The following is a 27,968-nucleotide window of genomic DNA, read 5'->3' as shown; positions in this document are numbered from 1 at the left end:
AGATTATAAATCCCCACGTGCATGATGAAACGGATTGTTATGGGTTAAATCAAATCTGTAAGTCATTAGTAGCGGCCACAGAATACACCTTGCAAAAGTTTGTAATGATGGCAATACAGGGAAATGAATCTTATCCTTCGGGTTTGATAATTGGTAAAAGTGTTGACTCGTGGCGATATTAGGCATAGTTCTGCTATATAAACATGTGGTCGTCAGTGTACAACCATTGAAATACAGCAGGGACATTTCACTCCGCATGTTGAGTCCATAAGGGATTCGTCTCCAACGTCTCCAAGAGAAGGTGCGCGTGTCCCAACTCATATTTCTAGTAGTAAATTGCAGCTATTCCGTGGAGAAACAGACTGAGCTGCTGGAAAGAAAAAACCCATGCAGGGGGAGGAGGAAAATCTAGTGACACCGTGAAATTGCATTGAACATGCCATTCTCTGCTCCGAGGACGTTCATGCTCCCCAACCTCTCATCTGCTCGCTGGGTGGATGCCGCGGCCGACAGAAGTTTGACGCAGAAAGCTCACACGTGAAAAGAGTTGCCTCCAGCAGCTTTCGTTTCGCGGAGAAAATAACGGCCTTATTTTTGCCTGTCATCATCGCACCATCATTTTTATGACAGTGGTCTCACGAAAATTCGGATATCTGATGCGCTATTGATTTTCTTTGGAGGAAAAAGAACTTGACCAATAGAGGTCAACAAATAAGGAGTACGTTTTTTTGCTCCGGATAAAGACTTCTAAAATGCACTTATTTGGAATATCGGTTCTCCTTGCCAATTCAGCGATTCTCTACGCAAATCTAGCCAGTGAAGTGAGTCATGAATTCAGTCATGATTATAATGATTATGATCAGGATCAAGGGGATGAACCGGTATGTATTTGGATACATGTTTTCTATTTAACGCATGCTATTTATATTACTTTACGCATTACTATTATGCATTGTGAATTATTCAACTGATATTCAAAAACATTTTAACATTATATTGGGGAATGTGGTATGGAGCAGAGGGTATACAAGTCATAATATTTGACTTTCCACAAATTTGGTGATGATGTAAGTTACTGAACTTTCACTACCGTACAGTATGTAGTGAATATAGACATCACTGAAGCAAGGGGCACATCAACAGGAGGTCATTTAATCTGAACTTTTAATGGGAAAATGGGAAAAAGGCTCGGGATACATGTCATTTTATTACAGGGGATGATATTTATCTCACAGCTGGGGGGGGGGGGGGGGGGGGCTATCATGGATGAGATGGAGCGAGAGAGCAGTGAGAATTCCTCACAATGAAAGGATGCAGAGGAGATTAGAGAAGAGCACTTTCAAATTAGCAGAAGAAAGAGGGTGGGAGGCAGGTGTCACTGTGTCAAAACCTGTGGGGGCTTCAGTGTGTGTGTGTGTGTGTGTGTGTGTGTGTGTGTGTGTGTGTGTGTGTGTGTGTGTGTGTGTGTGTGTGTGTGTGTGTGTGTGCCTCAGTGCGTGTTCCTCAGTGTGTGTGTGTGTGTGTGTGTGTGTGTGTGTGTGTGTGTGTGTGTGTGTGTGTGTGTGTGTGTGTGTGTGTGTGTGTGTGTGTGTGCCTTCGTCTGTGTGTGTGCCTCAGTGTGTGTTCCTCAGTGTGTGTGTGTGTGTGTGTGTGTGTGTGTGTGTTTGTTCCTCAGTAGCAGTAAGAGATAAGGAGACAGGGATAATCTTAAACACGTGGCTATTTGATCGTATAATATGACACTTATTTGGTGGGATTAACACTGCTACTAGTTGACTTTTAGTGTCTCAAATGAGCCTGCAGCTGTAATGATGCATTGAAAACACAAGTTCTCATTCTTACACTCTCTTCTCCTTTCTCTCTCTCTCTCTGTGTGTGTGTGTGTGTGTGTGTGTGTGTGTGTGTGTGTGTGTGTGTGTGTGCGTGCGTGCGTGCGTGCGTGCGTGCGTGCGTGCGTGCGTGCGTGTGTGTGTGTTCAGTAATGATCTTGTTATGTACTCCCATTGGCTCATAAAGGTTATTTACGGTCATACGTCTTTATGACCTGACAAAACAAAATGTCCTGTCTGGATAGTTTCACTTCCAGTACCTACCTCTGATATCAAAGTAGTATCATTCTGGTTTATGAAATTCACTGTGTAAATAAATGACCTCATATGCCATACATTTAGAAAATCTAATGAAAACATGTAACACCTCCCATAGGAACTGGGGTGATTGGTCTGAGTGTGTGTGTGTGTGTGTGTGTGTGTGTGTGTGTGTGTGTGTGTGTGTGTGTGTGTGTGTGTGTGTGTGTGTGTGTGTGTGTGTGTGTGTGTGTGTGTGTGTGTGTGTGTGTGTGTGTGTGTGTGTGTGTGTGTGTGTGTATGTAATCACAGTTATGTTAACCCCCTGGAGTCGTTATCAAATTAAAAGTAATTTAGACACATTTAATCAGAATTCAAAGACTACATGTTCAACCATATACTGTATATATTTTTTCATCCAAGCGGGAGGTATTTATCCTACGGTGACTATGGTTACGATACAGCGATGAATATTTGACCAATAACTGCACTGGAACCCTGACCATGTGTGATTTTATAGTAATAAACACATCCTGTGCAGGTTCATTGTGTTACTTCTTCAGTACTGTAACTACACTATAACACGCAAAATAAATTCCAATTATTAACCCACACTGCTCGAGTGCATCAACGAGCGTCTGTGTTGCCAAGGGCTAAAATAGAAGTCAGTTCTATTTGTGTCTATTTGTCAGTTCTATTTGTGACTGCAAGTCCTGCCTCTCCCATCTCCTCATTGGTTTATAGAAGCAGGTACCCACGTGCCATCTCCTCATCTATCACTCCAGTGTTAATTTGCTAAATTGCAATTACTTCGCTACTATGGCCTATTGATTGGCAGGACTTGGCAGGACTTGCAGCGCGATCTGCGTCAGAAATAGAACTGACTTCTATTTTAGCCCTTGGCAACGCAGATGCTCGTTGGCGCGAGCAGTGTGGGGGCAATAATTGAATAACACGTATGTCTTCATTTATTTTGCCACGCTCGCTACGCGAGTGGTGTAGTCAGCCTGTAACTCACCTAGAACTAGAAGTCATCTGGCTGCATCACTCAGTGTTGGATTCACACACACACGTGTCGAAGTGAGACATCCACTTCGAAAGAGTACTAAGGATGAATGGCTGTTCTAATGGGGCTAGAGAGTAGAACGAGGCTGGGTTGAGAGGGTGAATGGGGGGTGAATGGGAGTAGGCGGCTGTAATTTGTGGTCACCTTGAGGTTTGGATCTGACTTCAATCCAACTGTAGCGTAGACCTTTGTGCATGCCGGTGGGTCTGTCTCAATAGTCTGGTCTTGATAATTGGTCTGTAGCTATTTCATGTTGAAACATTGCTTGCTTTGTGACTGTTTGCTTTATTACACACACACACCTCTGTAAGGGGGGCTCTTGGTAGTGTAAGTACAGGAGGCCTGGGTGTTAGTGTTACAGTTGGTGAAGAATACAGGGTGAAAACCTCCTGAGGCGACGAAGCGCACAGACCTGGAGTGTGAGAGTGGCTGTGGGATAGGGTCCATTACCTACTGCTCCCTAAGACAATGGACCTGACCTGGACTTAGCACTTAGCCTAGCTTCACACTGTGTTGTTAAGGGGAATCCCTCTGGACATTGTAAGATAGGGCCCCTGTATAGAGACAACCCCTAGCTCCTAGACCAACCTTTACCCCCTAGGCTAGTGCACCCTGTACAGAGACAACCCCTAGCTCCTAGACCAACCTTTACCCACTAGCAGACAATTTTATCCACCATGCTCTACCAACTGAGCAACAAAGAACCACTAGCCAGTACTCCCAGATATACTCCCAGATATACTCAAGAGACTAGGTAGGGAGTAGGGGTTAAAGGCTGTTTCCTGTCTTCTCCATGACAGTCAGAGTACTATGTGAAGAGACTAGGTAGGGAGTAGGGGTTAAAGGCTGTTTCCTGTCTTCTCCATGACAGTCAGGGTACTATGTGAAGAGACTAGGTAGGGAGTGGGAGTTAAAGGCTGTTTCCTGTCTTCTCCATGACAGTCAGGGTACTATGTGAAGAGACTAGGCAGGGAGTAGGGGTTAAAGGCTGTTTCCTGTCTTCTCCATGACAGTCAGTGTAGTATGTGAAGAGACTAGGCAGGGAGTAGGGGTTAAAGGCTGTTTCCTGTCTTCTCCATGACAGTCAGTGTAGTATGTGAAGAGACTAGGTAGGGAGTAGGGGTTAACGACTGTTTCCTGTCTTCTCCATGACAGTCAGGGTACTATGTGAAGAGACTAGGCAGGGAGTAGGGGTTAAAGGCTGTTTCATGTCTTCTCCATGACAGTCAGTGTAGTATGTGAAGAGACTAGGTAGGGAGTAGGGGTTATCGACTGTTTCCTGTCTTCTCCATGACAGTCAGGGTACTATGTGAAGAGACTAGGTAGGGAGTAGGGGTTAAAGGCTGTTTCCTGTCTTCTCCATGACAGTCAGTGTAGTATGTGAAGAGACTAGGCAGGGAGTAGGGGTTAAAGGCTGTTTCCTGTCTTCTCCATGACAGTCAGGGTACTATGTGAAGAGACTAGGTAGGGAGTAGGGGTTAAAGGCTGTTTCCTGTCTTCTCCATGACAGTCAGGGTACTATGTGAAGAGACTAGGTAGGGAGTAGGGGTTAAAGGCTGTTTCCTGTCTTCTCCATGACAGTCAGGGTACTATGTGAAGAGACTAGGCAGGGAGTAGGGGTTAAAGGCTGTTTCCTGTCTTCTCCATGACAGTCAGGGTACTATGTGAAGAGACTAGGTAGGGAGTAGGGGTTAAAGGCTGTTTCCTGTCTTCTCCATGACAGTCAGGGTACTATGTGAAGAGACTAGGCAGGGAGTAGGGGTTAAAGGCTGTTTCCTGTCTTCTCCATGACAGTCAGGGTAGTATGTGAAGAGACTAGGCAGGGAGTAGGGGTTAAAGCCTGTTTCCTGTCTTCTCCATGACAGTCAGGGTACTATGTGAAGAGACTAGGTAGGGAGTAGGGGTTAAAGGCTGTTTCCTGTCTTCTCCATGACAGTCAGGGTACTATGTGAAGAGACTAGGTAGGGAGTAGGGGTTAAAGGCTGTTTCCTGTATTCTCCATGACAGTCAGTGTAGTATGTGAAGAGACTAGGTAGGGAGTAGGGGTTAAAGGCTGTTTCCTGTCGTCTCCATGACAGTCAGGGTACTATGTGAAGAGACTAGGCAGGGAGTAGGGGTTAAAGGCTGTTTCCTGTCTTCTCCATGACAGTCAGGGTACTATGTGAAGAGACTAGGCAGGGAGTAGGGGTTAAAGGCTGTTTCCTGTCTTCTCCATGACAGTCAGTGTAGTATGTGAAGAGACTAGGTAGGGAGTAGGGGTTAACGACTGTTTCCTGTCTTCTCCATGACAGTCAGGGTACTATGTGAAGAGACTAGGCAGGGAGTAGGGGTTAAAGGCTGTTTCATGTCTTCTCCATGACAGTCAGTGTAGTATGTGAAGAGACTAGGTAGGGAGTAGGGGTTATCGACTGTTTCCTGTCTTCTCCATGACAGTCAGGGTACTTTGTGAAGAGACTAGGCAGGGAGTAGGGGTTAAAGGCTGTTTCCTGTCTTCTCCATGACAGTCAGGGTAGTATGTGAAGAGACTAGGCAGGGAGTAGGGGTTAAAGCCTGTTTCCTGTCTTCTCCATGACAGTCAGTGTACTATGTGAAGAGACTAGGTAGGGAGTAGGGGTTAAAGGCTGTTTCCTGTCTTCTCCGTGACAGTCAGGGTACTATGTGAAGAGACTAGGCAGGGAGTAGGGGTTAAAGGCTGTTTCCTGTCTTCTCCATGACAGTCTGTCACGTTCCTGACCTGTTTTCTCTTGTTTTGTATGTCTTTATTGGTCAGGGCGTGAGTGTTGGGTGGGTAGTCTATGTTTTGTATTTCTAGGTTGGTTTTTGTGTTCGGCCTGGTATGATTCTCAATTAGAGACAGGTGTGTATCGTTTGTCTCTAATTGAGAGTCATACTAAGGCAGCCAGGGTTTCACTGGGGTTTGGTGGGTGTTTGTTCCTGTGTCCACACATGGACGGTTGAAGGTTAGTCACGTTTGTTGTTTTGTAGTTTTGTAGTGTCTTGTTTGCTGTTTTCATTAAAAGATGGCTTATTTCCCTCAATCCGCATCTTGGTCCTATCCATGCTCCTTCTCGTTTGAGGAGGAGAACAACATTGACTGCCTTTACAGAAACACCCACCATAACAGGACCAAGCGGATTGAGGAGAGAGAAAAGGAACTAAAGCACTGGACACAGGAGGAATGGTCTTGGGAGATCATGGACGGAAAGGGACCCTGGGGAAGAGTTGGAGAGAATCGCCGCTCTCGGGAGGAGAGGAAGGCAGCCACAGCCCAGGAGCGCTGGTATGAGGAGGCAGCACATAGGAGAGGCTGGAAGCCCGAGAGGCTCACCCAAAAATTTCTTGGGAAGGGGGCTAAAGGGGAGTGTGGTGAAGCCGGGTTGGATACCTGAGCCAACTCCCCGGGCTTGCCGTGGAGTAAGAGGGCGTCGTACTGGTCAGACACCGTGTTATGCGGTAAAGCGCACGGTGTCCCCAGTACGCGTGCTTAGCCCAGTGCGGGCTATTCCACCTTGCCGCACTGGGAGGGCTAGGTTGGGCATCGAGCCGAGTGCCATGAAGCCGGCCCAACGTATCTGGTCTCCAGTACGTCTCCTCGGGCCGGCGTACATGGTACCAGCCTTACAGGTGGTGTCCCCGGTTCGCCTGCATAGCCCAGTGTGGGCTATTCCACCTCGCCGCACTGGCAGGGCTACGGGGACCATTCAACCTCGTAAGGTTGGGGAGGCTCGGTGCTCAAGAGCACGTGTCCTCCTTCACGGTCCGGTATATCCGGCGCCACCTTCCCACCCCAGCTCAGTACCACCAGTGCCTACACCACGCACCAGGCTTCCAGTGCATCTCCAGAGCCCTGTTCCTCTTCCACGCACTCTCCCTATGGTGCGTGTCTCCAGCCCGGTACCTCCAGTTCCGGTACCACGCACCAGGCCTAGAGTGCGCCACGAGAGTCCAGTGTGCCCAGTTCCTGTTCCCCGCACTCGCCCTGAGGTGCGTGCCCTCAGCCCGGTACCTCCAGTTCCGGTACCACGCACCAGGCATATAGTGCGTCTCAGTCAGCCAGAGCCGTCCTGCCATGACCAGCCAGAGCCGTCCTGCCATGACCAGCCAGAGCCGTCCTGCCATGACCAGCCAGAGCCGTCCTGCTATGACCTGCCAGAGCCGTCCAGCCAGGACCTGCCAGAGCCGTCCAGCCAGGACCTGCCAGAGCCGTCCAGCCAGGACCTGCCAGAGCCGTTCAGCCAGGACCTGCCAGAGCCGTCCCGCCAGGACCTGCCAGAGCCGTCCAGCCAGGACCTGCCAGAGTCCCTACGCCCGGACCTGCCGGAGTCCCTACGCCCGGACCTGCCGGAGTCCCTACGCCCGGACCTGCCGGAGTCCCTACGCCCGGACCTGCCGGAGTCCCTACGCCCGGACCTGCCGGAGTCCCTACGCCCGGACCTGCCGGAGTCCCTCAGCCAGGACCTGCCGGAGTCCCTCAGCCAGGACCTGCCGGAGTCCCTCAGCCAGGACCTGCCGGAGTCCCTCAGCCAGGACCTGCCGGAGTCCCTCAGCCAGGACCTGCCGGAGTCCCTCAGCCAGGACCTGCCGGAGTCCCTCAGCCAGGACCTGCCGGAGTCCCTCAGCCAGGACCTGCCGGAGTCCCTCAGCCAGGACCTGCCGGAGTCCCTCAGCCAGGACCTGCCGGAGTCCCTCAGCCAGGACCTGCCGGAGTCCCTCAGCCAGGACCTGCCGGAGTCCCTCAGCCAGGACCTGCCGCCCCTTATCCCGGTGCCGCCCCTTATCCCGGTGCTGCCCCTTATCCCGGTGCTGCCCCTTATCCCGGTGCTGCCCCTTCATTTAGGTGGTGTTAGTGGGAGGGTGGTCATTGGGAGGGGGATAAAGAAGCGGGGATTGATTATGGTGGGGTGGGGACCTCGCCCTCAGCCTGAGCCACCACCGTGGACAGACGCCCACCCAGACCCTCCCCTAGACTTTGTGCTGGTGCGCCCGGAGTTCGCACCTTAAGGGGGGGGTTCTGTCACGTTCCTGACCTGTTTTCTCTTGTTTTGTATGTCTTTATTGGTCAGGGCGTGAGTGTTGGGTGGGTAGTCTATGTTTTGTATTTCTAGGTTGGTTTTTTGTGTTCGGCCTGGTATGATTCTCAATTAGAGACAGGTGTGTATCGTTTGTCTCTAATTGAGAGTCATACTAAGGCAGCCAGGGTTTCACTGGGGTTTGGTGGGTGTTTGTTCCTGTGTCCACACATGGACGGTTGAAGGTTAGTCACGTTTGTTGTTTTGTAGTTTTGTAGTGTCTTGTTTGCTGTTTTCATTAAAAGATGGCTTATTTCCCTCAATCCGCATCTTGGTCCTATCCATGCTCCTCCTCGTTTGAGGAGGAGAACAACATTGACTGCCTTTACACAGTCAGTGTAGTATGTGAAGAGACTAGGCAGGGAGTAGGGGTTAAAGGCTGTTTCCTGTCTTCTCCGTGACAGTCAGGGTACTATGTGAAGAGACTAGGTAGGGAGTAGGGGTTAAAGGCTGTTTCCTGTATTCTCCATGACAGTCAGTGTAGTATGTGAAGAGACTAGGTAGGGACTAGGGGTTAAAGGCTGTTTCCTGTCTTCTCCATGACAGTCAGGGTACTATGTGAAGAGACTAGGCAGGGAGTAGGGTTTAAAGGCTGTTTCCTGTCTTCTCCATGACAGTCAGGGTACTATGTGAAGAGACTAGGTAGGGAGTAGGGTTTAAAGGCTGTTTCCTGTATTCTCCATGACAGTCAGTGTAGTATGTGAAGAGACTAGGTAGGGAGTAGGGGTTAAAGGCTGTTTACTGTCTTCTCCATGACAGTCAGGGTAGTATGTGAAGAGACTAGGTAGGGAGTAGGGGTTAAGGAGTGTTTCCTGTCTTCTCCATGACAGTCAGGGTAGTATGTGTAAGACTAGGTAGGGAGTAGGGGTTAAAGGCTGTTTCCTGTCTTCTCCGTGACAGTCAGGGTACTATGTGAAGAGACTAGGCAGGGAGTAGGGGTTAAAGGCTGTTTCCTGTCTTCTCCATGACAGTCAGGGTAGTATGTGAAGAGACTAGGCAGGGAGTAGGGGTTAAAGGCTGTTTCCTGTCTTCTCCATGATAGTCAGGGTAGTATGTGAAGAGACTAGGTAGGGGTTAAAGGCTGTTTCCTGTCTTCTCCATGACAGTCAGGGTACTATGTGAAGAGACTAGGTAGGGAGTAGGGGTTAAAGGCTGTTTCCTGTATTCTCCATGACAGTCAGTGTAGTATGTGAAGAGACTAGGTAGGGAGTAGGGGTTAAAGGCTGTTTCCTGTCTTCTCCATGACAGTCAGGGTACTATGTGAAGAGACTAGGCAGGGAGTAGGGGTTAAAGGCTGTTTCCTGTCTTCTCCATGACAGTCAGGGTACTATGTGAAGAGACTAGGCAGGGAGTAGGGGTTAAAGGCTGTTTCCTGTCTTCTCCATGACAGTCAGTGTAGTATGTGAAGAGACTAGGCAGGGAGTAGGGGTTAAAGGCTGTTTCCTGTCTTCTCCATGACAGTCAGGGTAGTATGTGAAGAGACTAGGTAGGGAGTAGGGGTTAAAGGCTGTTTCCTGTCTTCTCCATGACAGTCAGGGTACTATGTGAAGAGACTAGGTAGGGAGTAGGGGTTAAAGACTGTTTACTGTCTTCTCCATGACAGTCAGGGTAGTATGTGAAGAGACTAGGTAGGGAGTAGGGGTTAAGGAGTGTTTCCTGTCTTCTCCATGACAGTCAGGGTAGTATGTGTAAGACTAGGTAGGGAGTAGGGGTTAAAGGCTGTTTCCTGTCTTCTCCATGACAGTCAGGGTAGTATGTGTAAGACTAGGTAGGGAGTAGGGGTTAAGGAGTGTTTCCTGTCTTCTCCATGACAGTCAGTGTAGTATGTGTAAGACTAGGTAGGGAGTAGGGGTTAAAGGCTGTTTCCTGTCTTCTCCATGACAGTCAGTGTACTATGTGAAAAGACTAGGTAGGGAGTGGGAGTTAAAGGCTGTTTCCTGTCTTCTCCATGACAGTCAGTGTACTATGTGAAGAGACTAGGTAGGGAGTAGGGGTTAAAGGCTGTTTCCTGTCTTATCCATGACAGTCAGGGTAGTATGTGAAGAGACTAGGTAGGGAGTAGGGGTTAAAGGCTGTTTCCTGTCTTCTCCATGACAGTCAGGGTAGTATGTGAAGAGACTAGGCAGGGAGTAGGGGTTAAAGGCTGTTTCCTGTCTTCTCCATGACAGTCAGGGTACTATGTGAAGAGACTAGGTAGGGAGTAGGGGTTAAAGGCTGTTTCCTGTATTCTCCATGACAGTCAGTGTAGTATGTGAAGAGACTAGGTAGGGACTAGGGGTTAAAGGCTGTTTCCTGTCTTCTCCATGACAGTCAGGGTACTATGTGAAGAGACTAGGCAGGGAGTAGGGTTTACAGGCTGTTTCCTGTCTTCTCCATGACAGTCAGGGTACTATGTGAAGAGACTAGGTAGGGAGTAGGGTTTAAAGGCTGTTTCCTGTATTCTCCATGACAGTCAGTGTAGTATGTGAAGAGACTAGGTAGGGAGTAGGGGTTAAAGGCTGTTTCCTGTCTTCTCCATGACAGTCAGGGTACTATGTGAAGAGACTAGGTAGGGAGTAGGGGTTAAAGGCTGTTTCCTGTCTTCTCCATGACAGTCAGGGTAGTATGTGAAGAGACTAGGTAGGGAGTAGGGGTTAAAGGCTGTTTCCTGTCTTCTCCATGACAGTCAGGGTAGTATGTGAAGAGACTAGGTAGGGAGTAGGGGTTAAGGAGTGTTTCCTGTCTTCTCCATGACAGTCAGGGTAGTATGTGTAAGACTAGGTAGGGAGTAGGGGTTAAAGGCTGTTTCCTGTCTTCTCCATGACAGTCAGGGTAGTATGTGTAAGACTAGGTAGGGAGTAGGGGTTAAGGAGTGTTTCCTGTCTTTTCCATGACAGTCAGGGTAGTATGTGTAAGACTAGGTAGGGAGTAGGGGTTAAAGGCTGTTTCCTGTCTTCTTCATGACAGTCAGTGTACTATGTGAAGAGACTAGGTAGGGAGTGGGAGTTAAAGGCTGTTTCCTGTCTTCTCCATGACAGTCAGTGTACTATGTGAAGAGACTAGGTAGGGAGTAGGGGTTAAAGGCTGTTTCCTGTCTTCTCCATGACAGTCAGGGTAGTATGTGAAGAGACTAGGTAGGGAGTAGGGGTTAAAGGCTGTTTCCTGTCTTCTCCATGACAGTCAGGGTAGTATGTGAAGAGACTAGGTAGGGAGTAGGGGTTAAAGGCTGTTTCCTGTCTTCTCCATGACAATCAGGGTAGTATGTGAAGAGACTAGGTAGGGAGTAGGGGTTAAAGGCTGTTTACTGTCTTCTCCATGACAGTCAGGGTAGTATGTGAAGAGACTAGGTAGGGAGTAGGGGTTAAGGAGTGTTTCCTGTCTTCTCCATGACAGTCAGGGTAGTATGTGTAAGACTAGGTAGGGAGTAGGGGTTAAAGGCTGTTTCCTGTCTTCTCCGTGACAGTCAGGGTACTATGTGAAGAGACTAGGCAGGGAGTAGGGGTTAAAGGCTGTTTCCTGTCTTCTCCATGACAGTCAGGGTAGTATGTGAAGAGACTAGGCAGGGAGTAGGGGTTAAAGGCTGTTTCCTGTCTTCTCCATGATAGTCAGGGTAGTATGTGAAGAGACTAGGTAGGGGTTAAAGGCTGTTTCCTGTCTTCTCCATGACAGTCAGGGTACTATGTGAAGAGACTAGGTAGGGAGTAGGGGTTAAAGGCTGTTTCCTGTATTCTCCATGACAGTCAGTGTAGTATGTGAAGAGACTAGGTAGGGAGTAGGGGTTAAAGGCTGTTTCCTGTCTTCTCCATGACAGTCAGGGTACTATGTGAAGAGACTAGGCAGGGAGTAGGGGTTAAAGGCTGTTTCCTGTCTTCTCCATGACAGTCAGGGTACTATGTGAAGAGACTAGGCAGGGAGTAGGGGTTAAAGGCTGTTTCCTGTCTTCTCCATGACAGTCAGTGTAGTATGTGAAGAGACTAGGCAGGGAGTAGGGGTTAAAGGCTGTTTCCTGTCTTCTCCATGACAGTCAGGGTAGTATGTGAAGAGACTAGGTAGGGAGTAGGGGTTAAAGGCTGTTTCCTGTCTTCTCCATGACAGTCAGGGTACTATGTGAAGAGACTAGGTAGGGAGTAGGGGTTAAAGACTGTTTACTGTCTTCTCCATGACAGTCAGGGTAGTATGTGAAGAGACTAGGTAGGGAGTAGGGGTTAAGGAGTGTTTCCTGTCTTCTCCATGACAGTCAGGGTAGTATGTGTAAGACTAGGTAGGGAGTAGGGGTTAAAGGCTGTTTCCTGTCTTCTCCATGACAGTCAGGGTAGTATGTGTAAGACTAGGTAGGGAGTAGGGGTTAAGGAGTGTTTCCTGTCTTCTCCATGACAGTCAGTGTAGTATGTGTAAGACTAGGTAGGGAGTAGGGGTTAAAGGCTGTTTCCTGTCTTCTCCATGACAGTCAGTGTACTATGTGAAAAGACTAGGTAGGGAGTGGGAGTTAAAGGCTGTTTCCTGTCTTCTCCATGACAGTCAGTGTACTATGTGAAGAGACTAGGTAGGGAGTAGGGGTTAAAGGCTGTTTCCTGTCTTCTCCATGACAGTCAGGGTAGTATGTGAAGAGACTAGGTAGGGAGTAGGGGTTAAAGGCTGTTTCCTGTCTTCTCCATGACAGTCAGGGTAGTATGTGAAGAGACTAGGCAGGGAGTAGGGGTTAAAGGCTGTTTCCTGTCTTCTCCATGACAGTCAGGGTACTATGTGAAGAGACTAGGTAGGGAGTAGGGGTTAAAGGCTGTTTCCTGTCTTCTCCATGACAGTCAGGGTACTATGTGAAGAGACTAGGTAGGGAGTGGGAGTTAAAGGCTGTTTCCTGTCTTCTCCATGACAGTCAGGGTACTATGTGAAGAGACTAGGCAGGGAGTAGGGGTTAAAGGCTGTTTCCTGTCTTCTCCATGACAGTCAGGGTAGTATGTGAAGAGACTAGGTAGGGAGTAGGGGTTAAAGGCTGTTTCCTGTCTTCTCCATGACAGTCAGGGTAGTATGTGAAGAGACTAGGCAGGGAGTAGGGGTTATGGAGTGTTTCCTGTCTTCTCCATGACCGTCAGGGTAGTATGTGAAGAGACTAGGCAGGGAGTAGGGGTTAAAGGCTGTTTCCTGTATTCTCCATGACAGTCAAGGTAGTATGTGAAGAGACTAGGTAGGGAGTAGGGGTTAAAGGCTGTTTCCTGTCTTCTCCATGACAGTCAGGGTAGTATGTGAAGAGACTAGGCAGGGAGTAGGGGTTAAAGGCTGTTTCCTGTATTCTCCATGACAGTCAAGGTAGTATGTGAAGAGACTAGGTAGGGAGTAGGGGTTAAAGGCTGTTTCCTGTCTTCTCCATGACAGTCAGGGTAGTATGTGAAGAGACTAGGCAGGGAGTAGGGGTTAAGGAGTGTTTCCTGTCTTCTCCATGACAGTCAGTCAGGGTAGTATGTGTAAGACTAGGTAGGGAGTAGGGGTTAAAGGCTGTTTCCTGTCTTCTCCATGACAGTCAGTCAGGGTAGTATGTGTAAGACTAGGTAGGGAGTAGGGGTTAAAGGCTGTTTCCTGTCTTCTCCATGACAGTCAGGGTACTATGTGAAGAGACTAGGCAGGGAGTAGGGGTTAAAGGCTGTTTCCTGTCTTCTCCATGACAGTCAGGGTACTATGTGAAGAGATTAGGTAGGGAGTAGGGGTTAAAGGCTGTTTCCTGTATTCTCCATGACAGTCAGGGTAGTATGTGAAGAGACTAGGCAGGAAGTAGGGGTTAAAGGCTGTTTCCTGTCTTCTCCATGACAGTCAGGGTACTATGTGAAGAGACTAGGTAGGGAGTAGGGGTTAAAGGCTGTTTCCTGTATTCTCCATGACAGTCAGGGTAGTATGTGAAGAGACTAGGCAGGGAGTAGGGGTTAAAGGCTGTTTCCTGTCTTCTCCATGACAGTCAGGGTACTATGTGAAGAGACTAGGTAGGGAGTAGGGGTTAAAGGCTGTTTCCTGTATTCTCCATGACAGTCAGGGTAGTATGTGAAGAGACTAGGTAGGGAGTAGGGGTTAAAGGCTGTTTCCTGTATTCTCCATGACAGTCAGGGTAGTATGTGAAGAGACTAGGTAGGGAGTAGGGGTTAAAGGCTGTTTCCTGTATTCTCCATGACAGTCAGTGTAGTGTGTGAAGTAATCCGTTGTTCTCGTAAACCCAACAGTTTGATCCCAGGTGGAAGCGATGACCTCACAGCTGCTTTCCTCAGCTCGACTTTATCTCCAGGTTATCTCTGTTACACAACCCACCTGTCCTAACCCCTAGTATTACGACGGTATATCACACCACTTTTCAGCACTTTATCCGTTTTCACCAAAAGAAAGAACACCGAGACAGAGTATCAAACATGAGCTAGATGAGTCGTTGACATAAGGTTGTAGGGTTTGGATGTGTTATAGGCGAAGGGAGAGAGGGTCAAAGTTCAGCTGTCCTTCGAGTTAGGACACTGTTGCAATTACAGTCAGTATTACAAGAGTGCTGTCACGTTTATGGCCAACTAGCCATTTCAATGTGGTTATGAAATGTCTACAATGGCATGTATTTGAGTGCCTGCCAAAAAAAACTTGGAGTATATGGGAGACTCAAGCACTGGATTACAATAAGAGGACAAAAATATTAACAATTATATACAAGGCATTTTTCTTTACATGATGTTGATGTTGCTTCAGACAATTGAGTTAATGCTTAGACGCCTTAATGTATACATGCCTGTACCCACCCAGGAGTACAATGCTCTCACTCTCTCCATCTCTCTCCCACACAAACATGTTATTCTCTCTCTCTCTCTCTCTCTCTCTCTCTCTCTCTCTCTCTCTCTCTCTCTCTCTCTCTCTCTCTCTCTCTCTCTCTCTCTCTCTCTCTCTCTCTCTCTCTCTCTCTCTCTCTCTCTCTCTCTCTCTCTCTCTCTCTCTCTCTCTCTCTCTCTCTCTCTCTCTCCTCATTCCATCTGTCTGCCTCTCTCTCTTCTCTCTCTCTTTCTGCCTCATTTAATCTGTGCTACTAAAGTGCTACTAATGACCCCTCATAAACCCAGGCCGTATAGTGAACCTTATGAACAACAGGCAGTCAATGATCCTCAGTTGAATCCTCAGTGTGTCCATATGTCTGTGACAGTAGCACAGTGGGAAGCCTTTGACTACCAGTGCTGTCTGTCTGTCTGCTACTGAACCATCCAGCTCCCTCACACAGCAGCCAGCAGGTGGTAGGTCCTAACAAAACTAGAGCTGACATACAGTAAGCTAGGATCAACATCACTGTCAGAAGTATAGCTGTGTGCTAACTCTGTCTGGTTAATGTAAAGCTGAGAACAGAGAGAAGAATGTATTCCCATGGTCCTTCAGGACAACTAATGGTGCCTCTCTGACACTCTCTTGCCCTCGCCTCACCAACTTCCTGGAAACAGTGCAGTCAAGAAGAGGCCAAATAAGTTCACGGTCCTCTGAAGAAGTTTTGGATGTTTTCACAACACCTTTATCTGCAGTGGAGACCCTTTAGTTCAGCTCACGTGAGCTGGAAATGAACGGTAGCCGCAGTGCCAGGTGCTTAGGGTGTAATGTGACCAAACAATGCTTAAATCCTATTGTTAAGATGATGCAACCAGTATTTCATGATTTAATCAAGGCTACAGAAGACAGCAGGTGTAAAACAGTACAGTGAAATGCTTACTTGCAAGCTACTTCACAACAATTCAATATCAAGGTGAGAGAAAATAATGTTAAGTATATAATACAAGTAAGAATAAAAAGTAAGAAAACACATGAGAAATACGGAGAAAGTAACACAGCAATAGAAGCTATACTTGCCTAGTTAAATAAAGGTCAAATAAAATAAAACATTTAATATATATATACTGAGTGTACAAAACAATAAGAACACCTTCCTAATATTGAGTTGCATGGACTCTACAAGGTGTCGAAAGCGTTCCACATGGATACTGGCCCATGTTGACTCCAATGCTTCCCACAGTTGTGTCAAGTTGGCTGGATGTCCTTTGGGTGGTGGACCATTCTTGATTACACACGGGAAACAGATGAGCGTGAAAAACCCAGCAGCGTTGCAGTTCTTGACACAAACCGGTGCGCCTTGAACCTACTACCATACCCCGTTCAAAGGCACTTAAATATTTTGTCTTGCTCATTCACCCTCTGAATGGCACACATATACGATCCACGTCTCAATTGTCTCAATTGTCTATAATCTGTCTCCTCCCACTGATTGAAGTGGATTTAACAAGTGACATCAAATAGGGATTTACCTGGTCAGTCTATGTCATGGAAACAGCAGGTGTTCTTCATTTTCTATACACTCAGTGAATTGAGCCTGTAGCTTAAAAAGACAGATTTTGATGGGGATTTCTGTATTATGTTACTTAGATTGATGCAGGGGTGAGTCAATAGACTCTTTATTATTAATTAGACATGGCAAAATAGGAAATTAATCATAGTAAATTAAGCAAACACAGATTTTTACAATAATCACATATATTTATCACTAGCTTAACCATTTAGAGATTTTTAAAAAATGGTCCTAAGCACTATTGAACCAGGCGCTGTAGACTGGAGCGTCCGTAGGGTCACTGCAGCCGGCTGAACGCTTGACGGTCCTAGTACACCTACCGATCCTCGACGTCGTTTACAAAATAGCCTCCACCACTCTACTCAACAAATTGGATGCAGTCTATCACAGTGCCATCCGTTTTGTCACCAAAGCCCCATATACTACCCACCACTGCGACCTGTACGCTCTCGTTGGCAGGCCCTCGCAATGGCTCCAGGTCATCTACAAGTCTTTGCTAGGTAAAGCCCCGCCTTATCTTAGTTCACTGGTCACCATAGCAGCACCCACTCGCAGCACGCGCTCCAGCAGGTATATTTCACTGGTCATCCCCAAAGCCAATTCCTTGTTTGGCCGCCGTTCCTTCCAGTTCTCTGCTGCCAATGACTGGAAAGAACTGCAAAAATCGCTGAAGCTGGAGACTCTTATCTCCTTCACTGACGTCAAGCACCAGCTGTCAGAGCAGCTCACAGATCATTGCACCTGTACATAGTCCGTCTGTAAATAGCCCATCCTACTACCTCATCCCCATACTGTATTTATTTATTTATTTTGCTCCTTTGCACCCCAGTATCTCTACTTGCACATTCATCTTCTGCACATCTATCTCTCCAGTGTTTAATTGCTATATCGTAATTACCTCGCCACTATGGCCTATTTTATTGCCTTACCTCCCTTATCTTACCTCATTTGCACACACTATATATACTGTATACTTTTTTCCTACTGTATTATTGATTGTATGTTTGTTTATTCTATGTGTAACTCTGTGTTGTTGTATGTGTTGAACTGCTTTGCTTTATCTTGGCCAGGTCGCAGTTGTAAATGAGAACTTGTTCTCAACTAGCCTACCTGGTTAAATAAAGGTGAAATAACATTTAAAAAATTACTTCACATCTTCAGACTGAAGAGTAAAGAGTTGGATTAGACTCACAAAGGATATACAAAACTCTCAACTCCCATTTTCTGCAGTGGGGAGATTGAATGAGGGTCAAGGAGGTTAGAATGCATCATGAATAGGCTCAGTTCAGGGTACTTGTTGGTAGCAGACATTGTGAAAAGCGGTGCTCCTGACCTCTTCAGGTGTTAACATTTAACCTGTTTCTCATTGTTATGCTGATCCTGGCTCTCCACAACAGGTCTTTTCTGACTAGGAAAATGAAAGCAGATTAAATGGAAAGTGAAAGGTGCCCAGCTTGTTTATCTGTGGTGATTAGAAAATCAGATCCAACTCTCTGTAGTCAGAAATGTGTACTAGACACTGTCATGGTCCTTGAATTTAAGCAATTTTGCTATGATAACATCTTAGTGTTTGAGAATATCTTCAGGGACTAGATATTACATATTATGCAACACTTCAAAGCTGGACAAATGGGACCAATTTCATATGGGAGACGAATTCTAACAGAATCACAACAGCTAAGATGATAGACCACGCTAGTTTCCAGAGACCACGTTAGTCTACAGAGATCCACCTAGTCTACAGAGACCACACTAGCCTACAGAGACCGTGCTAGTCTACAGCAGAGACCGTGCTAGTCTACAGAGACCACGCAAGTCTACAGAGACTGCGATAGTCTACAGAGTCCACTCTAGTCTACAGAGACCACTCTAGTCTACAGAGACCACGCTAGTCTACAGAGACTACAATAGTCTACAGAGACCACTCTAGTCTACAGAGACCACTCTAGTCTACAGAGACCACAATAGTCTACAGAGACCGCAATAGTCTACAGAGACCACAATAGTCTACAGAGACTACGCTAGTCTACAGAGACCACACTAGTCTACAGAGACCAAACTAGTCTACAGAGACCACACTAGTCTACAGAGACTACAATAGTCTACAGGGACTACGCTAGTCTACAGAGACCACTCTAGTCTACTAAGACCACAATAGTCTACAGAGACCACGCTAGTCTACAGAGACCCCGCTAGTCTACAGAGACCACTCTAGTCTACAGAGACCACAATAGTCTACAGAGACTACGCTAGTCTACAGAGACCACAATAGTCTACAGAGACCCCGCTAGTCTACAGAGACCACGCTAGTCTACAGAGACCGCAATAGTCTATAGAGACCCCGCTAGTCTACAGAGACCACACTAGTCTACAGAGACCGCAATAGTCTACAGAGACCCCGCTAGTCTACAGAGACTACGCTAGTCTACAGAGACCACAATTGTCACCAGAGACCACGCTAGTCTACAGAGACCACGCTAGTCTACAGAGACCACAATAGTCTACAGAGACCACGCTAGTCTACAGAGACCACGCTAGTCTACAGAGACCACAATAGTCTACAGAGACCACGCTAGTCTACAGAGACCGTAATAGTCTACAGAGACCACACTAGTCTACAGAGACCGCAATAGTCTACAGAGACCCCGCTAGTCTACAGAGACCACACTAGTCTACAGAGACCGCAATAGTCTACAGAGACCCCGCTAGTCTACAGAGACCTCACTAGTCTACAGAGACCGCAATAGTCTACAGAGACCACGCTAGTCTACAGAGACCGTAATAGTCTACAGAGACCACGCTAGCCTACAGAGACCGTGCTAGTCTACAGCAGAGACCGTGCTAGTCTACAGAGACCACGCAAGTCTACAGAGACAGCGATAGTCTACAGAGTCCACTCTAGTCTACAGAGACCACTCTAGTCTACTAAGACCACAATAGTCTACAGAGACCACGCTAGTCTACAGAGACCCCGCTAGTCTACAGAGACCACTCTAGTCTACAGAGACCACAATAGTCTACAGAGACTACGCTAGTCTACAGAGACCACAATAGTCTACAGAGACCCCGCTAGTCTACAGAGACCACGCTAGTCTACAGAGACCGCAATATTCTATAGAGACGCCGCTAGTCTACAGAGACCACACTAGTCTACAGAGACCCCGCTAGTCTACAGAGACTACGCTAGTCTACAGAGACCACAATAGTCTACAGAGACCACAATAGTCTACAGAGACTACGCTAGTCTACAGAGACCGCAATAGTCTACAGAGACCACGCTAGTCTACAGAGACCACGCTAGTCTACAGAGACCACAATAGTCTACAGAGACCACGCTAGTCTACAGAGACCACAATAGTCTACAGAGACCACAATAGTCTACAGAGACCACGCTAGTCTACAGAGACCGTAATAGTCTACAGAGACCACGCTAGTCTACAGAGACCGCAATAGTCTACAGAGACCCCGCTAGTCTACAGAGACCACACTAGTCTACAGAGACCGCAATAGTCTACAGAGACCCCGCTAGTCTACAGAGACCTCACTAGTCTACAGAGACCGCAATAGTCTACAGAGACCACGCTAGTCTACAGAGACCGTAATAGTCTACAGAGACCACGCTAGCCTACAGAGACCGTGCTAGTCTACAGCAGAGACCGTGCTAGTCTACAGAGACCACGCAAGTCTACAGAGACTGCGATAGTCTACAGAGTCCAATATAGTCTACAGAGACCACTCTCGTCTACAGAGACCACGCTAGTCTACAGAGACTACAATAGTCTACAGCAGGGGTGTCAAAGTCAAATGGACGGAGGGCCAAATAAAAAATTTAGCTACAAGCCGAGGGCCGGACTGTTCGAATGTTCATTGAAAAATTTTTAAATGACGCATATAGTCTAGTGAACCTAATTGAACCTACTGAAAACCTAACAAATATATTCCAATATGATCAGATAAATAAAGCAATATTTTCTTATGGCTCTGTCAGTAATCTTTAATTTTCAACAGACACAAAAGACAAATTTCCTTTATATAAAAATCCCCATAACATGAACATTAAATGAAAGAAACCGGTATTCAAGGCACCATCAGTAGCCTATATTTTCTATTTTAGCAAAAGTGGGCTAAATTTACTTCAAAGAAAAAAACAATAATAGCAATTTTCTATCATCCACTCAACTGAAATATTTTTAAAATATAATTGGATTGAAATACAATAAAATAAAGTGCAAAAATCTATTAATCAAAAACAACACTTTGTTTAAGGAGAAGTAACATGCAGTGAAAACAAATATTAAACTTTAACTTTTAAACTTGAACTGAGTAAAAACTCTAAATATGTGATTGCACAGTAATGTTCACTTGTTTGAGGTTGAGGGTGATACTTGGTGGTGTCCCATCTTTTCCACAAGTTCATCAATGTTCGGGGTAAGGCTCTGAGCTGAGGAAATCCTCAGAATTGAGTGGAGGTGTTCAGCAGTAAGTCGACTTCTGTGTGATGTTTTGTTCAGGTTCATCAAAGAAAACAGTTGTTCACACAGGTATGTGCTGCCAAACATAGACAACGTTTGAGCAGCCTGGATGCGCAGCTGGGGCATTGTGTCGGGGAGGAAACGGGCGAACTCCGCAGCACCCACTGCCGCATATTTTGCCCTCAGTGCATCATTGCATTGGAGGTCAATCAACTCCATTTGGAGGTTTGGTGGTGAGCTTTCCACGTCAACAGCAAATGGGTTACCGAGCAGTTCCAACCTGCTTTTTTGTGCTTCAAAGTCAGCAAATCGGCGTCGAAAGTCAGCGGCAAGCATACCTATTTTATCAGCCAACTGTGCGCTCGGGAACGCACTGGTAGAGAGCTTCTCTTTCATGGTCTGGCAGCTGGGAAAGTGGCTCAAATTTTCTTTCCGCATCTGCGTCTCCCACAGAGTCAGTTTGGTTTTAAATGCCTTCACTGTACTGTACATATCAGAGATGACATGATCCCGACCCTGCAGCTGCAAGTTCATTGCATTCAGATGACTCGTAATGTCACACAGAAAAGCCATTTCACACAGAAACATTTCGTCTCGGAGTTGTGTTGTGTCTTTCCCTTTGCTGTCCAAGAACAGACAAATCTCCTCACGAAGCTCGAAACATCTTTGAAGCACCTTTCCCTGGCTTAGCCATCGCACCTCTGTGTGATAAGGCAAATCACCATGCTCCGTTTCTAACTCCGTCAGAAATGCCTTGAACTGGCGGTGATTCAAACCTTTGGCTCTGATAAAGTTAACTGTGCGCGTGATGATGCTCATTACATGCTCCATTTTCAAGGCTTTACCGCACAACGCTTCCTGGTGTATGATACAATGATAAGCTGTCAGCTCACCTGTCGCGTTTTCCTCTTGCATCTTTTCCCGTATCTTCGCCACCAGTCCGCTCCTGTGTCCACACATCGCAGGTGCTCCGTCGGTTGTCAAACCCACGAGTTTTTCCCAAGGCAGCTCCATCTCATTTACACATCTTGACACCTCTTCATACAAATCATGCCCCGTAGTTGTGCCATGCATAGGACGTAAAGCCAAAAACTCCTCTGTCACGCTTAGGCTGGAGTCCACTCCGCGGATGAAAATTGACAACTGGGCAATGTCAGAAATGTCGGTGCTCTCATCCACAGCCAAGGAATATGCAATGAAATCTTTTCCCTTTTTCACAAGCTGCTCTTTTAGATTGATGGACAACTGGTCTACTCTCTCGGCAATGGTGTTTCTGCTCAGACTCACATTTAAAAAGAGTTGCCTTTTTTCTGGGCAAACTTCGTCACAAACTTTAATCATGCAGTTTTTGATGAAATCCCCCTCCGTAAATGGGCGGGCTGATTTAGCGATCTCTTCTGCCAAAATAAAACTGGCCTTGACAGCAGCCTGGCCTTGTGATTTGGCTTTTTTGAACAGAGCCTGTCGAGATTTGAGGCCTCGTTTTAATTCCTCTGCCTTTTGTAGCCTTTGTTCCATGTCCATATTCTTGTTTTTGTCCGCGTGTTTCGTTTCATAATGTCGTCTCAGATTATACTCTTTCAGTACCGCCACACTTTCTCCACACAGAAGACACACAGGTTTTCCAGCTACCTCCGTGAACATATACTCCGACTCCCACCTTGTTTGAAACCCCCGGTTCTCAGTGTCCACCTTCCGTTTTGCCATTTTTGATGGGTATCTGAAAGTTAATTTTACTGTGATGCTGACGACTGCTGTGCCAATAAATATTGAAATGAAGCAGCCTACTGCTCGGTGCGTCACCGTTGCATTGTGGGAAATGTAGTATTGGTGCGTGTAAAAGATCTGCGGGCTGCCGGCTTGCTGCGGTCTGCGGGCCGGTTCTAATAATAAATCAAGATCATCCCAGGGGCCGTAAAAAACCTTCTCGCGGGCCGGATGTGGCCCGCGGGCCTTGACTCTGACATATGTGGTCTACAGAGACCACTCTAGTCTACAGAGACCACTCTAGTCTACAGAGACCACAATAGTCTACAGAGACCGCAATAGTCTACAGAGAACACAATAGTCTACAGAGACCACACTAGTCTACAGAGACCACACTAGTCTACAGAGACCACACTAGTCTACAGAGACTACAATAGTCTACAGGGACTACGCTAGTCTACAGAGACCACTCTAGTCTACTAAGACCACAATAGTCTACAGAGACCACGCTAGTCTACAGAGACCCCGCTAGTCTACAGAGACCACTCTAGTCTAAAGAGACCACAATAGTCTACAGAGACTACGCTAGTCTACAGAGACCACAATAGTCTACAGAGACCCCGCTAGTCTACAGAGACCACGCTAGTCTACAGAGACCACAATAGTCTATAGAGACCCCGCTAGTCTACAGAGACCACACTAGTCTACAGAGACCGCAATAGTCTACAGAGACCCCGCTAGTCTACAGAGACTACGCTAGTCTACAGAGACCACAATAGTCTACAGAGACCACGCTAGTCTACAGAGACCACGCTAGTCTACAGAGACCGCAATAGTCTACAGAGACCACGCTAGTCTACAGAGACCACGCTAGTCTACAGAGACCACAATAGTCTACAGAGACCACGCTAGTCTACAGAGACCACAATAGTCTACAGAGACCACAATAGTCTACAGAGACCACGCTAGTCTACAGAGACCGTAAAAGTCTACAGAGACCACGCTAGTCTACAGAGACCGCAATAGTCTACAGAGACCCCGCTAGTCTACAGGGACCACACTAGTCTACAGAGACCGCAATAGTCTACAGAGACCCCGCTAGTCTACAGAGACATCACTAGTCTACAGAGACCGCAATAGTCTACAGAGACCACGCTAGTCTACAGAGACCGTAATAGTCTACAGAGACCACGCTAGTCTACAGAGACCACGCTAGTCTACAGAGACTACGCTAGTCTACAGAGACCACAATAGTCTACAGAGACCACAATAGTGTACAGAGACCACAATAGTCTACAGAGACCACGCTAGTCTACAGAGACCACGCTAGTCTACAGAGACCCCGCTAGTCTACAGAGACCCCGCTAGTCTACAGAGACCACGCTAGTCTACAGAGACCACGCTAGTCTACAGAGATCACAATAGTCTACAGAGACCACGCTAGTCTACAGAGACCACAATGGTCCTGAACGACATCAATAGCATGTGACAATCTGCCTTTCATAACTGCACCAGTGTTCTGTCTGTCTGTCTCTTTTCTTCTCTTCCCTGTTCAGCCTCTTCTGTTCACATATGGAAGTACATCTAATCCCCTACATGTGTTTTACCACTTCTAGAACAGTAGCGTAGAGGAGCATCAATCAGCTGAAGTTGAATTAGAAAAGAGAGAGCCTAGAGAGGGAAGAAGAATGAGATGTGGAGGAGAGGGACTTTAACCTCCCGGCAGCTCCTCCTAAACTCTTGGCCTCTCTGCGTTGACTTTGTGCACGCGCCTTTAAATGCAGCCCTACAGAACCGAGGTGATTGGCGGTTTTATTCATACCGCCAACATAAGAACTTGCCATTTGGAAGTGCACAAAGGTGGTAGAGGTGCAGAGAGAGTAAAAATCCCCCATTCATTCTTAGCCTGGTTTCCTTTAAACTCTGCCGGTTTAAAGAAAGGGGTCATTGAAAATGTCCTGGACCTCAGACAGAGCCACAGAGCAGTCAGAGGGAAAAGCTTTACTGGTCGACTGGAGAAGACCCAGGGTCATATTAGATAGTATTTCTTGATTGTGGCAAAACTACTTTCGTAATGGAATTCAACCAATAATTCCTCTGTCTACTGCCTTATAACCTAAGCCTGTCATGGTACATGCTACATACAAAGTCCTCCATGGTGATAGTTTTAGTTGGTACGCCGATTTGATTGACTTTCGTTACAAGTTTCACAATTGACTGTTCTGTTGGACTAATCTCTATTGTTCTGTTTGTCATACCGCTCAGAAAGCAACGGGTCCTCACAAGCTTCCCTGTTTGTCATGGGTACATGTTTTGGGGCCCCAGTAACTCTGAATGCTCTGACACCATGACTAAACCAGAGGGCTATCTAGGTGGTCCCCTCATCAGGAGTAGCAGAGTGTGCATGTGGACTGTGTGGACACTGGTTTGGAGGCAACGGGTTAGCTTAGCGGTCTTTGATTAATTGAGAACTCACTGAGGCAAGACGTTTGTTTAGAAGAGGAGTGTGAGCTGCATGACTGGTCTGAAGACGAGCCACAGTGACACACACACACACACACACACACAGACACACACACACACACACACACAGACACACACACACACACACACACACACGGCTCTGCGCTCCTAAGTCAGCTGACACCACGACTGGCAGCGTGCAACCGCAGCACTCCAGCGCTAAAACAACAAGTTGTGGCGTAACGCCCTCGCGGCCAAACCCGCAGAAAGCGATGAGCTCTGGCTCCCTCTGTACTGTGTCGGTTTAGCGCCTCCAACTGCTCCGTGAAAACAATTGCAATTAGAGATGTGTGAGGGCAGTTCAAATGTTCACACACTTCTCTCTTGACAATACATGAAATTCAAGTTATTCAAGTGTTTCTCAAGGATTTGCACATGCAGGACCTGCCCTGTCAAGAGAAACCAACGGGTTAACTCTCAGACTCCAACCAGGACAATTAGCATAGGACAGCATGTAAGATACACGTTTTCTCATGTCCTATGCATTGAGGTTTTCCCTCATCCTTCAACCTGCTGCAGTATTTGTAGGTTGCCATTTTGTTGGAAAGGATCAGCATGCATTGTTAGACCAGTGGAGGGGTCATGGCTTGAAGGGATCCAGTGTTTGTCAAATGTACATCAAAAGTTGTTTTATGTCCATTTTAGCTAACCCAGTGGAGGCTAGCTAACCCAGTGTAGGCTAGCTAACCCAGTGGAGGCTGGAGGCTGATGTGTGGGGATGAGAAGTCAGCCAGGCAGAACACCCTGGAAGGGGAGCTCAGAAGGCGGGCTATGCTACATCAGGCTCTAGTTCCCGGTGGTCCTACAGAGACAGATAAATAGGCTGAGATGATTGCTTTATTGCACCACAGAAACCCGATAGCAAGCAGCCATTCACAGATAAACATGTCTAATCCCACTAAAAACACATCCCGCATGTCCTCCAAGCTGTCAGATATCTGCGAAACTAATCTGCCAAGTCAAAGTGGAAGGGTGACAAAATGGAAGCCAGTTGAGGATTACAAGATCAGTGTTCGAAATCCCTTTTCCTCCAAGTTCTTCTGCAAAGCTGATTGTATCTGGGCAATTATTCAATAACAAGTTTATTGGGGTTTTGAAAGCTAATCCTGTACTATGTACATTAACACGGACTATGATAATTTATTTGCTCAGACTTTGCACAGTGCCAGTTTTACATCTAATGGCTATAGCAGCTCTAGCGCTAAGAAGGGAAAAGCCATTCTCCCAAGGAAGAAGGCAAGTGGGGGAGAGAGTGTGGAAGAAAGAGGGTGGAATGATGCTGGCCTTTGGATGAGCTGTAGCGTGATGTACATCTCAATCACACCAGGGCTGCGTCCCAAATGGCACCCTGTCACCTATATAGTGATGATAGGGTGCCCATAAGGCTCTGGTCAAAAGTAGTGCAATAAAAAGGGAGTAGGTGACATTTGAGACGCAGCCCAGGAAATGGTTAGTGATGAATAGCATTATTCAAATGAAACCTGCGATTCTGAACCATTGGGTTCTGGTCTACTGAGCGGTCCCTACATGATGATTTGTATCTTCATTTCGGGTCCATATCAGTAGAATAGGACAGATATCCCTGATATTGGCTTACCATGCACACCAGATGGATGGAGGATTGGCGGTCCATGTGCCCTCTCTTCCCTTACACCTCCTTCCTATCTATATTGTGGTGGGAGTCAGCTCAGCCATCCAGAGCTGGTGTTTGTGCTGTGTAGCTAGGTCAGTGGAGTCGGGTGTTTGTCCTGTCTTACTGTAGCTAGGTCAGTGGAGTCTGGTGTTTGTCCTGTCTTACTGTAGCTAGGTCAGTGGAGTCTGGTGTTTGTCCTGTCTTACCATAGCTAGGTCAGTGGAGTCGGGTGTCTGTCCTGTCTTACTGTAACTAGGTCAGTGGAGTTGGGTGTCTGTCCTGTCTTACTGTAACTAGGTCAGTGGAGTCGGGTGTTTGTCCTGTCTTACTGTAACTAGGTCAGTGGAGTCGGGTGTTTGTCCTGTCTTACTGTAACTAGGTCAGTGGAGTCGGGTGTTTGTCCTGTCTTACTGTAGCTAGGTCAGTGGAGTCTGGTGTTTGTCCTGTCTTACCATAGCTAGGTCAGTGGAGTCTGGTGTTTGTCCTGTCTTACTGTAGCTAGGTCAGTGGAGTCTGGTGTTTGTCCTGTCTTACCATAGCTAGGTCAGTGGAGTCGGGTGTTTGTCCTGTCTTACTGTAGCTAGGTCAGTGGAGTCGGGTGTCTGTCCTGTCTTACTGTAACTAGGTCAGTGGAGTCGGGTGTCTGTCCTGTCTTACTGTAGCTAGGTCAGTGGAGTCGGGTGTTTGTTCTGTCTTACTGTAGCTAGGTCAGTGGAGTCGGGTGTCTGTCCTGTCTTCCTGTAGCTAGGTCAGTGGAGTCTGGAGAGTACTGCACTTACTGAAGCTAGGTCAGTAAAGTCTGGCTTTTGTCCTGTCTTACTGTAGCTAGGTCAGTGGAGTCTGGTGTTTGTAGCTAGGTCAGCTCCCCCAGTGCAGTGCTCTCTAAACCTGTCCTGTCGTACTGTAGCTAGGTCAGCTCCCCCAGTGCAGTGCTTTCTAAACCTGTCCTGTCTTACTGTAGCTAGGTCAGCTCCCCCAGTGCATTGCTTTCCAAACCTGTCCTGTCTTACTGTAGCTAGGTCAGCTCCCCAGTGCATTGCTTTCCAAACCTGTCCTGTCTTACTGTAGCTAAGTCAGCTCCCCAGTGCAGTGCTCTCTAAACCTGTCCTGTCTTACTG

At 47.1% G+C, this 27,968-nt stretch overlaps 1 protein-coding gene across 1 annotated transcript in view; it reads left to right on the top strand.

Moving 5' to 3' along the window:
• The first annotated feature begins 387 nt into the window (after nucleotides 1-387).
• Nucleotides 388-27,968, top strand: part of LOC129841358 (vascular endothelial growth factor C-like) — a 68,341-nt gene continuing 40,760 nt past the window's right edge. The window contains exon 1 of the mRNA XM_055909596.1: nucleotides 388-881. Coding sequence (XP_055765571.1) covers nucleotides 753-881 — 129 coding nt within the window. The 5' untranslated portion in view covers nucleotides 388-752. The remainder of the gene's footprint in view (nucleotides 882-27,968) is intronic.

This window comes from Salvelinus fontinalis, chromosome 42 (genome assembly GCF_029448725.1).
Source record: "Salvelinus fontinalis isolate EN_2023a chromosome 42, ASM2944872v1, whole genome shotgun sequence".
NCBI lineage: Eukaryota > Metazoa > Chordata > Actinopteri > Salmoniformes > Salmonidae > Salvelinus > Salvelinus fontinalis.
This window is presented reverse-complemented; position numbering and strand designations above follow the sequence as displayed.